Genomic DNA, 17,346 nt, shown 5'->3' with positions numbered 1-17,346 from the left:
AACCTGGCGGGATCCCCCCCCCCCCCTCCCCTAACCATGTCAGTGCCGTTGTACAGAACAGCAGCGCGGGAGAAAAAAAAAATAAATGGAAACATTCTGCTTTCAGGCACTTCAAAACCAAGCTCCCTTGGTCCTCTGATATCATTTTGACCCCCGCTGCGATTGTATCAATCGCAGTTTGGCAACATTTTTGACCCGATAACAATCTCCTGCTGTAGTATCGAGTCCCATTTCACTGGGGGGAAAAAAAAAAAAAAAAAAAAAGAGAAGAGAGACCCCTGGCAGGCCCAAACAAGACAGTCAAGAATGGGGAAAGACATAAAGAAGACGACACATAATGAAGCTACTGTGTTTCTGGAGGCCACAACGAGGAGAAAGATGTGTTTATGTGCTGAGAACCTGAAGAACAGAGCTAGCTAGATAGATAGATAGATTGCTGGCGAGCTAGATAGATACATTGATAGATGGATAGCTAACTAGCTAGCTAGCTAGATAGATACAGTACATAGATAGATGGATAGCTAACTAGCTAGCCAGCTAGATAGATAGATACATAGAGAAAGCCTTTTGAAAAGGAACCATGTGTGCTTCCCTGAGAAGAAAATAAAGAAAAAGCTTCAGATGAAGTTTTGCAAATCCGACATATTCTTCATGTGTTTATTCCAGACAGTGTCATGCATTTGTGGCACATTTTGATCAAGGAAACACTGGAAATTATATGAAAGCAGATTCCTGGGTAATTATTGGATTATGTTATGCATGGTATGAACGCTTCCCAATATTTATTTTGCCAGGTCACATATTTTGCATGAGAAAAAAAAATGTCTCAGCACATCACGAAGCAAAAATGTCACAAAAGGTATTGAAATACTTATGATCTTGTCTCAAATTTACTCTCAAATTTACAATCGCGGTGTGAAATCTGGGCCCGTTTAGTTGAACACAAAGCAATTACAGTATTCTCCTCCAATGCAAAAAAAGTGGACTATATCAGTACATTATTTGTCAAATATCTCATGGTTGCACATGTGATGGCTCAAATTACCCCACCCATCCATTTTGTGTCACGCTTCTCCATATTAGTGTCCCAGGTGAGCTGGAGCCTATTCAAGGAGTTTGGAAGAATTGAAACAGGATCATTACTGCCGTCAGTCGAAAATGTGGGAGGGTTGAAACTTCTTCCTAAAAAACAAGAGAGGCTAAATCGGGATCATTAACTTGGATGAATGTGAGCTGCTTCCAATACGCAGTCAAGTGCTGTTCATTATGCCGCTGCAGCCTGCTTCCCAAATTATGCAAATGCGAATACGTTGCACCCACATACTTGATTTCACTGCAGGTGTCCGCTGCCACTAAACCCGTGTTCTCATGCAAGTTTCATCTTGGTGCACATTTGGTGACCCCCCGCCCCCCTTGTCCCCTCCCTTGCGTCCCACTTGTGTCGCGGAGGTCGGGGCGTGCTGTCTCGTGCTTGAATTATGTGTCAAGTGCCTCTAAAGTCTTTCACAACTATTTGTGCGCGTGCGTGTAAGACGTTCTCGCCCACCGACCAGCCGTACTTTATGGCAGGAATTCCGAAGCTCTGCGAGTGGGAGGGGAACTCGTCTTCACCCACAGTGTGGGGCAAAAAAAAAAAAAAAGAAAGAGAGACCCCTGGCAGGCCCAAACAAGACAGTCAAGAATGGGGAAAGACATAAAGAAGACGACACATAATGAAGCTACTGTGTTTCTGGAGGCCACAACGAGGAGAAAGATGTGTTTATGTGCTGAGAACCTGAAGGACAGAGCTAGCTTGATAGATAGATAGATTGCTGGCTAGCTAGATAGATACATTGATAGATGGATAGCTAGCTAGCTAGCTAGATAGATACATAGATAGATGGATAGCTAACTAGCTAGCCAGATAGAGAGATACATAGATAGATGGATAGCTAACTAGCTAGCTAGCTAACTAGATAGATAGATAGATAGAGAGATAGATAGATCAGAATCCGAATCATCTTTATTGGCCAAGTATGTAGAACACACATGGAATTTGTCCCCGGTAGTACAGGCTACCTTAGTATTGCAATAACTACCAACTGCGATAAACAAAGACATGACATATGAATATCGAAAGACTTTCCGTAATGTAAGGGTACTATTGTGCAGTAGTTCCACCCAATGACATCTGTGCGACAATGTACAGAATCATCGAGGAGTGATAAAGTGATCAGTGGCGCAATACAACACAATACTATGGCATTTGTGCAGTTGGTGCAGATCATCGTTCCACCATTAAGTGACCAGTAGCAGTAATCGTAGTACAAATTTAGGCATGAAATTACACAGAACGTCCTTGAGTGCTTTAAAGTGTCTGGTGCTGTGGAATATTGATCAACGACAATTATTCAAGTATGTAGAGAGCTGTGGATACAACGATCATTGCAGTAATACTGTTCCACAGGGGTGTGTAAAAACCCAACGATCCACTCTAGATTTGAGTCACTGCGATGTCCACAAACAGGATCCTTGCGTAGGTCCCTGTGCCGTCGAGGTGCTCCAGGATGTTGTGCAGACCTATGTTGACTACGTCCTCCACAAACCTGCTTCCCCGGTAGCAAACTGCAGATGGTCCAGCAGGTGTCCGGTGATGTTCTTTCGGTGGTTCAGGACAAGGCGTTCGAAGGACTTCATGACCACAGACGTCAGAGCGACAGCCCTATAGTCGTTCGGTTCCGATGTTGCTAGTTTCTTGGGGACTGGGATGATGGTGGACTGTTTGAAGCAGGGGCCTCACACAGCTCCAGGGATCTGTTGAAGATCTATGTGAAGACCGGGACCAGTTGGTCAGCGCAGACTTTCAGGCAGGAGGGGTGGGGCCACTTTATCGGGGCCCGTGGCTTTCTTGAGCTTCTGCTGCTTGAAGAGCATTCTCAGGATAGATAGATGGATTTATGATAGAAAGATAGATTGATGGCTGGACTGAGAGTAGGATGGATGATGGTCGGTAGACAGATAGTTTTGGGGTCATCACAGTGAAGACAGTTGACTCGATCCAGATAGTGCAGAGGTTTGTGTGTGTGCGCGTGTCTGTCAGTGTGTGTGTGTGTATGTGTGTGTGTGTGTGCGCGTGTGCTTCTTCCCTGCACCCACAAAAGATCAATTAACATTCCCAGTGGAGCAGGGAGGAGTGGCATACGGCTTTCATACTGCATTGACCCTGATGTTGGGAATTGGTGGGAAAGGGGGCGCACAGTTCTCCTCACATCACACGCTCACATCTGGGGGGGGGGGCTTCCTCCATTACTCCAGTACTGCACTACTCTCTCAGAGGAGCCCTACCAATGCCATTAAATTGACACTAATCTGACACGAACTACGTTTCCGCATGGCTTGCAGCCAAAGTGTGCCACTCGTGTTTTGGTGCTGCAAATATTATCATCATGCAACATAAAATCCAAACACCTAATATTCAAGAAACTCAAAAGCAACAACAGGCAGTGTTCATTCATTTGGTATATTAATCTAGACCAGGGGTGGGCAAAGTATGGCCGACCGGTCACATACAGCTCGCTCGGGTCTTTAATCCAGCCCACTGAGCATTTGATTGTCAGGAGTCATATTTGTTGCACCAATTCTGCTGTTTTCTTTCCCTAAAAATAGTTCAACTGTATTTATTACATTTTAAATTGTATTTTTATCTCTTCATTATATGTCAAATAAAATAAAAATATTAATTTTACATGTGGTACCGGGTTCAATCCCAGCTCCAGCCTTCCTGTGTGGAGTTTGCATGCTCTCCCCGTGCCTGCGTGGGTTTTCTCCGGGTACTCTGGTTTCCTCCCACATTCCAAAAACATGCATGGCAGGCTGATTGAACACTCAAAATTGTCCCTCGGTGTGAGTGTGAGCGCGGATGGTTGGTCGTCTCAGTGTGTCTCTAAATAATGGATTAAAAATAAACCTTCATACTTGTGACTGGCTGGCTGGCGACCAGTGCAGTGTGTCTGACCTCACCTAATAATAATAATAATCATGATGATGATGATGATGATAGCACGTTGGACCCACAGTGCAGAGGTCATGGGTTCGATTCTGGGCTCCGGTGTGGAGTTTGCATGTTCTCCCTGTGCCTGTGTGGGTTTTCTCCGGGTATTCCGCTTTCCTTCCACATTCCAAAAACATGCACGGCAGGGTAATTGATCACTCTAAATTATCCCTAGGTGTGATTGTGAACATGAATGTGTCATCTATGTGTGCCCTGCGATTGCCGAGCAACCGGTTCAGACGGGCGTGTCCCTCATGAGGATAAGCGGTGTGGAGAATAGATCGACACATAGATAGCTAGACATTTTAATTTGCTATCTTTCTTTCTATTCTAAAATAAAGAGAGTGTGCCACCCGTTCCCCAGGAACATTTTACGTGTTTGTATGCCACAATCGCACTTTATATTGTTTTAGTGCAGTAGCATTTGGCCTTAGCCCTCTTTGAAGCCACAGCCCCAAGTCACTTCCTCTCATTTTGAGCTCTCCGATATTGTCTTTTCGTCAGAAATGTGCGGCGATGTGTGACCGTGCCCTGCTTTATCACTCGTTGCTTATCTTGAGAAACATGCCCGGCACAGATACATGACCTCTGGGTTATTGATGCCTCTCCTATTGTTGTGCTGAGAGTCCCACTGGTCAGAGTGTGGGAACCCCAGCCCGGCCTGAGCCACATGCCTTTGTTATGCTAATGTCAACCTATAAAAAGAGGAGCAACCCCTGCACAGACACCAGAGCGAACACTACTGTCACCGAAGAAGCTTCTCCTCTACAACTGCGGAGACATGGCACCTTGCTCCTCCAACTTCTCCTTCATGCAACACGCTGGGATTTCCGAGAGAGACATCAAAGTAAGTGTTGGAGCGTTGAACAGCAGATGTACTGTATGTCAGGATGGAGCGCAGGTGTCCGGCTCAACCTTTACAAATCTTGTGATAGTGCAACCGTTTCTTGTTACTAAAGTTTTATTTTATTTTTTTAATACTGTTTATGTTTAATTCTGTGATGATGTCATTATACTGTACATTTCGATCAGAGGTCTCTGTGTAATCTACGGTTTCCCTCAGAGTGCCGTTATGACGATGTGATAACTTTGGAAATTACGCTCATCATAGGATTACATAAGCACCATTTCCACTGGATTTGATTGTTGTGAAACAGAACATGAAATCAGGTTACGACGGATGCTTCATAAATGCTAAGAGGGGGCTTGGTCAAAAGATGTTTGTAATATCTGTTAAAAGTGAAGAAAAATGGCACTTTTAGTTTGGACACTCTGCCAAAATGAAAGAACGCCTCCGTTTAGCAAGACACGTGAAATACACATTGAGTACTTTAATTTGCTTCAGTGGCCAGAATTCGACACCTTGAGTCATGATGGCCCTCTGAGGTCAACCATCATTACAGCGCGGCCGCTGACCCTCCCCGTCTCCTCTCTTCCCCTCTTTAGTTGAGAAAGCCCGTGGTGGAGAAAATGCGAAGGGATCGCATCAACAGCTGCATCGAGCAGCTCAAGCTCATCTTGGAGAAAGAGTTCCACAAGCAAGAGCCCAACTCCAAACTGGAGAAGGCCGACATCCTGGAGATGACCGTCAGCTTCCTGAGGCAGCAGCTGCAGCCCGCCGCTGGCGCGAGCGGCGCCGATTTCAGCCGGGGCTACTCTCACTGCTGGAGGGACTCGCTGCACTTCCTCTCGGCGGGCCCCAGCAACACGGGGGCCTCGCTGCGGGCCGAGATGCACCGAGGGGACCCCGCCTCCTCTCCGCTCTGCTCGCCCAGCAGAGGCACCAGGCTGCGGGAGAGCAACGGCGGCGCAGTGTGGAGGCCCTGGTAGAAGAGTTGGGCCACTCCTCAATGAGTCGGAAGTACATTTCTAGCCCTGCTCCTGCCTCAAGGTCTCCTCATATTGATGGAGACGTTGTCGACGCCGCAGCCTCTCACTCGTCTCGAAAACCTTCGCTTTGACTGTGATTCACCATTCAACCTTTTTTTTCTCCGGTTTGGCGTGATGATGGTTTTGTTGACTCGTTTACTCCAGTGGAGTTTTGATATCTTGCCCAATTGTAACAGTGTATCTCTGCCATATTGCGTCGTACTGACAGCCCATGTTGAGAATATTTCTCTCTCTTATTGTCGGATGAACTATGCCAAATTATAGAATGTGGAGTCATGTGACGTCCGTGTGTGAATGCGTTACTGGTTTTGCTATGACATTTGTGCTCTTAAAACTCATTTTGTACGACAATTAACAATAAAATGAAACAATCATTACCCCAAAAAATCATTTCCTCTATATTTATGACTCTCGAAAAAGGTGTTGTCTTTTTTTTTTCTGACATGATCAACAGGAGTTCCTGATTTTCTTTTTTCATCCGTTTGTACAGATAACATGATGTAACCTCCAATGGAAAAACATTTTTAAAAGCTGGAGAAAATAGTAACCTAACACACACACACCCACACACACACACACACACACACACACACACACACACACACACATACTGAGGACCACACTCCAGCAGTGTTGATTTGCAAGTCTGTCAAGGTAACTTGAGCATCCTATTTTGCTCTGTGATGATACACAGGACCCTTGTGAGGATAAGCGGATTAGAAAATGGATGGATGAATGGATGATACGCAGGCAGAGTGGTTAGGGCTTCGGCCTCACTGTGCAGAGGTGCAGGGTTCGATTCCGGCCTTCCTGTGTGGAGTTTGTATGTTCTCCCCTTACCCGCCTGGATTTTCTCCGGGTATTCCGGTTTCCTCCCACATTCCAAAAACATGCACGGCAGGGTAATTGATCACTCCAAATTGTCCCAAAGTGTGATTGTGAGTGCGGATAGGTTGTTCGTCGATGTGTGCCCTGCGATTGGCTGCCAAGCCTATTGCCAGATAACAGCTGAGATAGGTTCCAGCACGCTCGCGACCCTCATGAGGATAAGCTGATTAAAAAAATGGATAGATGGATGAAGATGTGTGTATATATATATATATAGAGAGGGAGAGAGAGGGAGAGAGAGGGAGAGAGTCACATTGAAACAGAATGTTGAGATCAAATCTTCATTTTTTTTTTTTTTTTTGTTATTTGTATATGCATACAAACACACGCACATTATTACAGTATGGCTACATGATACTAGGACCACCACTTTTTTATTCAGTGACTACACCAGGTGTGTGCGAGTGTGGCCCGTCTTCGTTCTTTATTACGACCCACCAAGAATGTTTTTTTTTTTTTCAACAGCCAAGAAATTTGCAATCATTTTACTGGGCCTTTTTTTTCCCTATAATTGGCCATCTGAATTTGTCTTAATTTGTAAACTTATTTTTCACGAAAACAAGGATTCATTGATTCAAAATAATCTCATTCATTTAACATTTTATTTTCTGATTCACTCATTTCGTGAATCAGAATGAATCATATCCAATTTGAATTAAGACAAAAGTATATTACAATTGGTGGGCTGATCGATCAATATCTGGATAGTAATGAGCAATCATACTCTGAGAGCAATAAAAGTAATACAAATACACTCAGCAATTTAATCCACCTTCATTATTAAAAGTATCTGTGATACTGGCAAGGTTGGTACCGGCGCAAAACCAAACTTTACCCAGAAATATTGCACACCGATTCTGACTAAAATTAACACATATTTTACATACACATTTTTAATTCTTTCATAGGTCCCATCTGCCCATTCTAAAAATCCAATGTCTAAACCAATATGGCTGACGTGGGAAATTTAGAAGTGTCTAAAACATTTTTGTTGCCATTATGGGGGTGTTGTGTCTCGATTTTTTTAGGAGCAACAAACTGTTATTTATTCCATTTTGGAATGAAGCTCCAACATGCTGTCGCTGTACTTTGACGTCTCTCTCTCAGCTCTCTCGGCCTGTCAAAGAGCAAGGAACCATGTTTGTGTTTCTTCTGGATACACATCACCTGCTCATGTGACCACACAGGGCGTTGGCCCAGAGTAACAATGAGAGACACATCAATAACTCCAAGGTGGGGCAGAGTAGACGCTGGGCTGGCCAGGGGAGATAAAGGATCTAAATTAGATACAGAATGATAGGCTGTCATCCATTTATCAGCCCACTGCTCTTATCTCTTATCCCATACACAGGTCGAAGATCCCAGTCTGAGTCTCTCAACAATTAAAGGCTGAATTGAATGCATGTAGGAGGCCACCAGGGAAAAATACTGCCTGGATAATTGATGTGATGAATGAAGCGCTGTGATTGGCTGCTGACCAGCCCAGTGTGTTCCCTGCTTAATAAGCCCTACTGAAATTAAATGAATGAATGGATGAATGATGCATTCGGAAATAGCTGCGTTTTGTCGATTCATCATATTTGTTTCGATTCACAGTTTCAAAACAGGATCATATGTTACCGGAACAGTAATGTTGGCAGCTGCTCTTCAAATTGCTCCGGAAAAAAAAAAAAAAAATAGCTGCAGAAGTCGATCTCCAGTGTGTCCAACTGCACTTTAGTGGCCTCCAATAAAAGCGGCGCCTGTTGATCGGAGGCACACTTTGCCTGTTGACCGAGCACACGAAGTCGTGAGCGCGGCGCAGACTGTGGGAAAGCCCCGCTTGGACTCTACTCACACGTCTACTCATCAATGGGGCTGACCTCCCAGCCACAAAGGACCTTTTCATCTCCTCTCACAAACACCGGCTAACAGCATTGTGTGTACGTGTGTGTGTGTGTGTGTGTGTGTGTGTGTGTGTGTGTGTGCGTGTGTGTGTGTGTGTGTATGAGAGAGACAGAGAGAGAAAGAAGACAGGCCAATTGTGCCTTTATTCAAAGTGTTAAATGATCTCTTCGAAAAGATGTTGCAGTTTGGTTTCTAGCAGCTATACCGCTTGTTTTTGACTCCCCAAAAATAGAAAATGCCTTAGTTTGATTAACTAATATATATAATAAAAGAATAATTTGGAAAAAAATGATTTGGAAGTGGTGTTGAACATATTTAAGATGTTACGTCTGGTCCAGTGGTTAGCACGTTGACCTCACAGTGGAGAGGTCCAGGGTTCGACTCCCCTTCCTGTGTGGAGTTTGCATGTTCTCCACGTGCCTGCGCCGGTTTTCTCCAGGTACTCCGGTTTCCTCCCACATTCCAAAAACATGCATGGCAGCCTGATTGAACACTTTTAAATTGTACCTAGGTGTGATTGTGAGCGCAAATGGTCATTCATCTGTGTGTGCCCCATGATTGGCTGGCGACCAGTTCAAGGTGTCGCCCGCCTACTGCCCAAAGACAGCTGGGATAGTCTCCAGCACGCCCCACGACTCTTGTGCGGATCAGCAGATCAGAAAATGGATGGATGGATGGATGGATAGTACAGTGGTACTTTGACATACAAGTTTGATTCAAAAGAAGGTTTTTGCCACATTATTTGCTTCAGTTCAATGGCCATTGTACCGCTCTTCCTTTTGTGGGCGCCTTAACATCCCAGCGAGCAATAGGCGTGGGTACACCCTCAATTTTGAGCGATCAGTTAACCTTCCACGCATTTTTTTGGAATGTGTTAGGAAACCGGACTACCCAGAGAAAACACACGCAGGCACAGGCAGAATATGCCAACTTTTTATTTTCTTTATACACACACACACACACACACACACACACACACAGATTCAAAAGAAGGTTTTTGCCACATTATTTGCTTCAGTTCAATGGCCATTGTACCGCTCTTCCTTTTGTGGGCGCCTTAACATCCCAGCGAGCAATAGGCGTGGGTACACCCTCAATTTTGAGCGATCAGTTAACCTTCCACGCATTTTTTTGGAATGTGTTAGGAAACCGGACTACCCAGAGAAAACACACGCAGGCACAGGCAGAATATGCCAACTTTTTATTTTCTTTATACACACACACACACACACACACACACACACACACACACACACACACACACACACACACACACACACACGATTTGGAGCAATCATCTCACCTGCTTTGTTGTGCTAACTCACATTGTTGCTGTAAATATGTATTAAAAACACAATTCCAACTGAAATTATTGTTTTCGGCCAAAAAGTAGTCGTTGTTTTTTTTAATCCATGTACAGTCACAAAGTATTTGTACTTTGTACCCGTTTGTTATATCCCAGCACTCCTTGTGAGCTAAATACGAGAGAATCCCACTTAGCGGTCACTCTTTGCTCATGGTGTATATCTGAATGCAGTTCTGGAAATGAGTGGTGGTGTTCATTTGCGGCCTCAGTACGATGATGTACATTTTGGGCAGGAAGTAGCCCCCCAGGACGGCCAGGACGCTGAAGAGTATGGCAAAGACGTGCGCGGCCATGGTGAAAGGACCTCTGCTGATGAGGTAGACGGTGAAGAAGCTGATCCAGGAGAAGAGGTAGACCATGAGACTGAAGGTGACGCTCTTGGCCTCGTTGTAGTTGGCCGGCAAGTCTTTGCCCATGTAGCTGAAGGAGAAGCAGACCACGCTGAGGAGCGACATGTACGCCAGCTCTACACATGCACCGAACGACAGGGTGCTGCTGCACTCCAGGACAATCCTATCCTTGTAGAAGTCCACATCCTGGGACGGCTCAGGTGAGTCGAGGGCTACGCGGGTCACGGAAATGAGCAAAGTGATGGCCGACACGATGAAAATGGTCACCTCGGGCCCTTGTTTTTTGGCCCACTTGTCGTAGGCTGGCGGCAACTTGGAGGCCAGCTTGAAAATGCAGACCAGCTGAAGGGAGCGCATGGTGATGCAGGCCAGACACACGCTGAAGCTGAATGCGAACAATGGCTGCTTGAGGATGCAGGACACGCGAGATGGGGGGCCGAAATGGCACAGAGAGCTCAAGGCGGCGGCGGTTAGGGCGGCCAGCATCAGCAGGCAGGTGCGTCCCCCGGCAGACTTGGCCACGGGAGTGTGGAGGTGGCGCAGGAAGATGGCCGCCGAGCTGGACGTTAGGAGGAGGCAGCAAGCCAGGAAGAAAAGCAACGCCACAGCCAGGGGAGCGTCCCAGGCCAGAAGCAGAACCCTCCGATCCTGACACTGCTCGCTGCTAGCAGGAGCCCACTGCTCGCGTGGGCACGGATGGCACTGAGTGGATTCTGGGAAGAGCAGATTTAACGTCAGCGAGGATTCCTGTCATGGATGTCATGGACAGACCCACCCAATCTCTTCGGTCACTAAATCTCAACGTGTGGTATGAGTACCACCGGTGGTATGCGGGCTCCCTCAAGTGCTATGAATTAAATCTTCAAATTAGAGAGTATTTCTGTACCCTTATAAGGATTTGGGTAACTTTCAGGGTGTATTTCATGCATTTTAAGAGTACAACTTAAATTAGGGAGTCCACGTGTAGATTTAGGTCGCATTTATATGGGGAATATTTCAATAGATTTAAGAATTTAAGGAGTGTTTCATAGATTGACGAGTATTTCCGTAAATTTCATAAATGTAGCAGTATTTAAGTAACTTAAGTATTTCAACAGATTTAAGCATATTTAGGGAACATATCGGGCTCATTTCATTAGATTTACGAGTATTTGGGTAATTTTAAGGGAGTACCAGAGTACATTTAAGAGTAATTTCAATTTTAGGGTGTGTTTGGGTTCATCTAGGAATGCTCAAGTCACATTGTACATACCCAAAATAGAAAAGCATTATTGTTCGTATTTTTCATTTGTAGTGTGGGTATCATTTTTTGGTCTTTTCATCCATTTGATATACTACTTCCTTCTCAGGGTGACAGCTATGAGACTTTTTTGCGTATTTTTCTCCCCTCATCTATGAATGAATGAATCGGCCCATCTGTTGGATAGGTTGCTGGTCATTGTGTTAGTGTTTAGCGCGACCTGCTGGTCAATATAAAAATAGCAGTGCTACTGTCGTAATTTGTGGTTCCCCGCAAAATAAAATAAAAACAGTGGTTAGAAAACAGTGGGTTTCTTCACGGTTGTCTCGTCACACTGGACTGGATAATTGGTAATTTAAAAAAACAGACGTTGAGATATATACCAGTTATGTTGAGGAAGCTGCCAGCAGGACAGGCCTGGCAGTTGAAACAGCAGGTGTGCTGCCCTCTCATCAACTTCCGGTGGCCCTTCGGGCATGGCGGAGAACAAATGGACAACGGCACCTCAACACAAGACACAGGAAGCCAGAAAGTCTGTTTTACCTCTTCTTGTATACGTTGCAGATCAGATTGATCCATTTTTTTAAAATTTAAAACTCGAACAAATATATTTTGAAATACATGTTTCCTCCTTCAGAAGGGGCTTGTTCATTTCGACGACGATTCAAACACAGAATGATCTCGTCCTGAGGACCGATGTGCTAACCACGAGTCAACTGCGCTGGCAACCACCACAATATTTTTCATAAAGAAAAAGAGCATTGTTTTACATATTAGTCTAGATTTTAAGAGTAGGTAACTTTTGGGGAGCAGTTCATAAATGGAGGAGTATTTACGTGATGTTTCGTGATTATTTCATAGCTTTTAAGAGTAATTAATAGCGGTCTAACAAAACCCGATTCTAATTGGAAAATTGGTTTGGCTATAAAAGATGTGTGCGAATCAAATCAAAGCTCATCGTTCCACTTCCAAATGCACCGTTCTTTGATCGTATTGCACCCCATGTATCGGGGTAAATATTAAATCGTCCTGTATTGGAGAGATGCACACCCCAAGTAATTGGGTAACTTACAGAGTATTTTGTAACTCTAAGAGTATTAGGGTAACTTTTAAGGCGTACTTCAGTAGATTTTAGAGTATTTAGCTAACCTTTTGGAAGTATTTGAATACATCCAGGTGTGTTTAGGTGCCGTCGAACTTGAACACTTTGCCCACGACACGATTGCATTTTAATGTTGGTCATTATGGTGGCACTTGCACAGCCAAGTAATATTGGAGGTGGTAGTTTTGGTGTAAAAAGTTTGTGAGTTAGGTCAGTGCCCCACAGAGTTAATCATTCAACTCCAAGATAACTGCTTGGTACTGTTTCACAGAAAATGTTCTCTTGAGGGTACCTGACCACCCCAGTAACAAAAAGGCACAACGCTAAAGCTTACTGATCTGGACGTCGTCCCGGTGCTGTGCCACTCGATGGCCTCCTCATCGAGTGTAAGCTGAAGGGGATCTGGCTGGAAGGAGCCCACCACCCGAAGGGACCACTCCGTCCCCCTCCAAATCCACGTCACTATATCATATCCAGTGGGAGGATCGCCGTTTGCATCAAAGTACACAGAAGTGTTTTCCAGAGAGAATCTCGTGTCTCTGAGCACGGGCAGGAGCTAAGAGCAAAGAGAGTTAGTGAAGAAAAGACTGTGGTTGTGTCGGGAATCCGTCGTGTGTCACTCATTTAAAATTCAATGCCCACAAATGACTTGTTGACAAGATGTGAACACTGATTGGGGTATCACAGTATTTACTTGTGCAATGTAATAGACATCCACCACGTGCCTACGGGTGTCATTATCTTGATTGTATTCTGATAACGCATCTTTCATGCATGTTGTATTTTTATTTTATTTCATTCATTTAACATTCGGTGAAGGGACTGCTGATGAAAGCGAGGCCTTTCTCCCTTTTCGAAAATCAAGCATTTTTGTTACTCTGACATTCTTCCCCTTTAATTTACTTGACATGCTAAAACCAGTCTTATCGGTGTGGGGAAAGACACAGTATGCAAAGCAAGAAAAATCGCTTTTCCCTGATTAGTGAGTAGGGAATGACTGAATGATTCCAGTCACAGCCTTTCATCTTAGTCAAAAACAAAACAACAGAGCTGACCTGCCAAGGATGCACTCTCCTTTTTTGGCACTGTCCGGTGTCACATTGAAGAAGTCGATGGAGAGCATGGGCAATTGCGTACACCGCCTTGTATACGTTAAAGGACGACGTGATGTCATACTTCTCCAAAGTGAAGTTGTTCCTGGCTAGGCTGAAAAGGTCGGTGCTGTGCAGGCAAACCCCGCCGGCGACGCCCGAACCCGCCTGGGCGTCCCCGCGACGCAGCGAAGCTTCCAGGACGCTTCTCTCGAATGTCCAAAAGCCACTTATTGCCGCGTGCTTGATGAACACGCCGAGCACAGTTCCGACGGTGTGGATCCCGGGGATTCCGGAGACACGCGTGGCAGCCGACCAATCCTCCGTGCCAATCCACACCTTACCGGTCACGTTAGCCTCGATAACGAATGGGAAAAAGCCGCTGAGTTTGGACTTACTGGAGAAGAGCACGATGGTGTTGACCTTTGCCCTCAGTATGCCCGCTACCATGCCCCTCATCAGGTCGACCGTCTCACTGCTGTAGGCCGGGATGATTCCCTGGTAGGCCACGCAGATGCCGTGCGCCGCGGCCCGCTGGGACAGGCTCTGCATGCCATCCAGGCCGTAATCGTTGTCGCTGCCCAACAGTGCGATCCAGGTCCAGTTGAAACGAACCAGCAGTTGGATGATTGCCTCCACCTGATTCTTGTCGCTGGGGATGGTGCGGAAAAAGGACGGGTAGAGGACCTTGTTGCTCAACTTTTTGTTTGATGCTTCATAAGAGATCTGCGGTAAAGAGAACACATACGCTACTCACGAGCTGGCCTTTTACGTTTCAGGATGAACCTAAAGTGCACAAAACCTTTTCAAGGGTAACTTCATTTGATCTTCTCTAAACTTTGTCAATGCACATGTCCAATTGTTAAATGTTTTGCTAATACTGGTCAACAAATTTTTACTTTTTTTTTTTTTTTTTAATCAGAGATGCAAGTAAACTTTTGTAGATTCATTTGGCTGACCAAAATTGTGAACAGTTCTTCAAAAAAGGGGCTTCATGCTCTTTATTGCCACTCCCAGTTGACGTTTCCTGTCCGACCAAACATCATAACCAATGGCATCTATGTGGCGGTGTTGTAACCTTTTAAGTAGCAGATAGTTGAACACAAATGGTGAAGCAACACATACAGGCGGATAATATAAACATACTCACAAGCATTGATGCTTTGCCCTCTGTGAAAAACAACCAATATTAGTCCTGAATAAAATTCAGGATTGAGGAGTCTTGAGGTCAGGGGTTACCACACTTTTTCAGAATGCGAGCTAATTTGACCAAGTCCAAATTATTTATCTATTTATTTATGTGTTTATTTATTTACTTGGACGTCATACTTTTAATCAATGACCCGGAAATGCTGCTCCATACTCCCGCCTTCGGCTGGGCAGTAAGCGCCGGTCAGCTGGCCAACCTAGTTTATACATCTTATTCATTTTTATCCTTTTTAGAGTAGGCGAAAGAAAATGGAAACTGCTAGTTTTACCTGTTAACACAAGGGATGAAGAGCAGAAGGAGGAGCACAATGTCAATTGAAGTGAAGCATTCAATGATATTTAGATTCTAATTATTCCAGGATAAAACACTTCTAAATTTTTTTTTTTTTTTGGTGTGGGCAGCTGGAACGGATTTCCATTCATTTCAAACAGTTCTGCTAATATGAATTACCTGTGGCACAAGGTAGGCCCCCAGTAGAGCGGCAGGAGTAAAGGTTTTGCTGCTGCTGTCGGGTCCGATGACAGCCACGGTCATGTTGGCAAGGGCTGGTTCTGTGTTGGCAGCAGAGCCGCGGTACTGTTCGGCCAGGATGTCCAGGGTGGCCAGCACACTGGCCGGAACAGAGCAAATGTCGTACAACCGGTACCCGAGTGAGACTCCTGGCAGGAGATGGTGTGCGCCAGTCTTGTTGTTGATTTCCTCAACCGCAAAACGCATGGCTTGCATCATGTGGAAGCCATGCTTGTTGTGGCGGCCTCTATAAATGAAAGACAAATACATTAGAATCAATATTCAGAAGTTCAAGGGTCAAATCATGTTCTCCTCATGCTTGCGTGGGTTTCCTCGAGGTACTCCAGCTTCTTCCCACGTGGGAGCGTGTGTGTTTGTGGGTGTGTTTGTTTTTGGAGTGTTTCACATGTAAACTGTCCAGGTTTATTCAATTATGGGATACATGGCATGTTTAAAGCCCGTTTGTATTATTATTAATATTTAATAAACATTTTTGATAGGAATCATAACTCATTTTACTGCATCATGCTTAGTAAATGCATCAGACAGTCAATAAAATCACAAAAATGATAAACTATCCCATATACTTGCCCCATAGACTAGCATTGATGTTATTTCAGTCAACTCACTCATTGCATGGACCCAGAGCGGGCAAACCAGCACTTGGGCCATTTGTGTCGTGCAGAGGAAAGAGTCCAGCAATGGAGAAGTCTCCCTGAAGATGTAGTCCTTCTCCCCGGGAGGTGAAGTCCAGTTCCCCATCAGTCACCTGCAGCAGCAGGCAACATAAGAAGAGACCTCGAAGTGTCACCCACATATCAACGTACGTTGAATGCAAAATAAAAGGCTGACTTGGAAGTGCCACTCTGCACATGGAAGCCAAGGTATATAGGGAAGTTTTCCAGGTGTGAGTTTAAGGCACTGAAATGATAGGATCACTTTTGCATCTTTCTCGGGGGAGTAGCGTGGATTTGCATGTCTAATTTGTATGTTTGAAGCGTACTTAACATGTCGCATAAATGCTGTAACCAGTGGAAAAGGCCCTCTCGATTGTTGTTTTTGAAAATGGTACATTTCTTGTTTTTTGTTTAGTCTTTGATGAATAAAACCTGCATTAATTCTGCACAAGAAGGAGATTTTCCTGGATTTACTAGGCTTAAACATCCTAATCAGCGTTTGAAACATCCATCATGAAAATGAATGTTTATGCATGTGTGGTTTGCACTTCGGCTGATATTTGAAACTTATTTTTTCAGTTGCGCCTGTTGAATTGGCAAGAATTTGACTCTCGCATGCATCCAAGCCACATTTATTAGGTTTCGACATCAATACAATGTATTTTGTCAACCACAACCTCAAGATTGCAAATGGCCATGCAAATGTTTGCGATGACAACATTCTATGAAGTGTGTTTGCAAGAAGCAAGCTGTCACAGAATTATATTCAACATATCATGACTTCATATGTGCAAAGTTTGAAAACACTACATTCTGACTTCACCGGTGTTTTGGTGGAAAAGCAGGATCAAAAACAAATCTGAAGGAATTTTTGCTTTTCTAATTTGTTTAAAAAATATTGAATGATAACAGCGTTTACGATGCGACACAAAGTGATGAATATAATGCAAAACAAGAAGTCAAGTAAAATAATTCACTAGTAAAACACAAATTAAACTGGTCAACACATTTTTTGTCAGAAATGCAATCAAACTTTCCTCGATGATTCCGAATTTGCCCTTATTCTTTCGCTAGCATAGCTATATGCTATAAACTCTCATTGCTG

The 17,346-nt window shown here is 44.5% G+C and overlaps 2 protein-coding genes across 2 annotated transcripts; one reads left to right on the top strand and one right to left on the bottom strand.

The window, feature by feature from the left end:
* The first annotated feature begins 4,588 nt into the window (after nucleotides 1-4,588).
* Nucleotides 4,589-6,297, top strand: her12 (hairy-related 12). Its single transcript, XM_019868091.1, has 2 exons — nucleotides 4,589-4,877; nucleotides 5,477-6,297. The coding sequence occupies exons 1-2, from the start codon at nucleotides 4,812-4,814 to the stop codon at nucleotides 5,858-5,860; spliced, it is 450 nt and encodes a 149-aa protein (XP_019723650.1). The 5' UTR covers nucleotides 4,589-4,811; the 3' UTR covers nucleotides 5,861-6,297.
* Nucleotides 6,298-10,084: 3,787 nt separating this feature from the next.
* tas1r1 (taste receptor, type 1, member 1) lies at nucleotides 10,085-16,631 on the bottom strand. Its single transcript, XM_019868092.1, has 6 exons — nucleotides 16,194-16,631; nucleotides 15,505-15,811; nucleotides 13,809-14,570; nucleotides 13,088-13,309; nucleotides 12,035-12,155; nucleotides 10,085-11,124 (listed from the first exon to the last, which is right to left on the bottom strand). The coding sequence occupies exons 1-6, from the start codon at nucleotides 16,436-16,438 to the stop codon at nucleotides 10,199-10,201; spliced, it is 2,583 nt and encodes an 860-aa protein (XP_019723651.1). The 5' UTR covers nucleotides 16,439-16,631; the 3' UTR covers nucleotides 10,085-10,198.
* Between the last annotated feature and the right edge of the window lie 715 nt (nucleotides 16,632-17,346).

The sequence above is a fragment of the Hippocampus comes genome, unplaced genomic scaffold (genome assembly GCF_001891065.2).
Source record: "Hippocampus comes isolate QL1 unplaced genomic scaffold, H_comes_QL1_v1.1 scaffold157, whole genome shotgun sequence".
Taxonomy (NCBI): domain Eukaryota; kingdom Metazoa; phylum Chordata; class Actinopteri; order Syngnathiformes; family Syngnathidae; genus Hippocampus; species Hippocampus comes.
Note: the sequence above shows the minus strand (reverse complement) of the source record. Positions and strands in the feature narration are given on the sequence as shown.

What these genes read in the sequence shown, in the direction of transcription:
- her12 (XM_019868091.1), top strand. Translation starts at nt 4,812, where the DNA reads ATGGCACCTTGCTCCTCCAACTTCTCCTTCATGCAACACGCTGGGATT. An exon ending in TTTCCGAGAGAGACATCAAA is followed by an intron (nt 4,878 to 5,476) that starts GTAAGTGTTGGA and finishes TCCCCTCTTTAG; the next exon opens with TTGAGAAAGCCCGTGGTGGA.
- tas1r1 (XM_019868092.1), bottom strand. Translation starts at nt 16,438, where the DNA reads ATGTGCAGAGTGGCACTTCCAAGTCAGCCTTTTATTTTGCATTCAACG. An exon ending in GGAGAGTGCATCCTTGGCAG is followed by an intron (nt 13,310 to 13,808) that starts GTCAGCTCTGTT and finishes CTTTGCTCTTAG; the next exon opens with CTCCTGCCCGTGCTCAGAGA. An exon ending in CAGCTTCCTCAACATAACTG is followed by an intron (nt 11,125 to 12,034) that starts GTATATATCTCA and finishes TGCTCTTCCCAG; the next exon opens with AATCCACTCAGTGCCATCCG.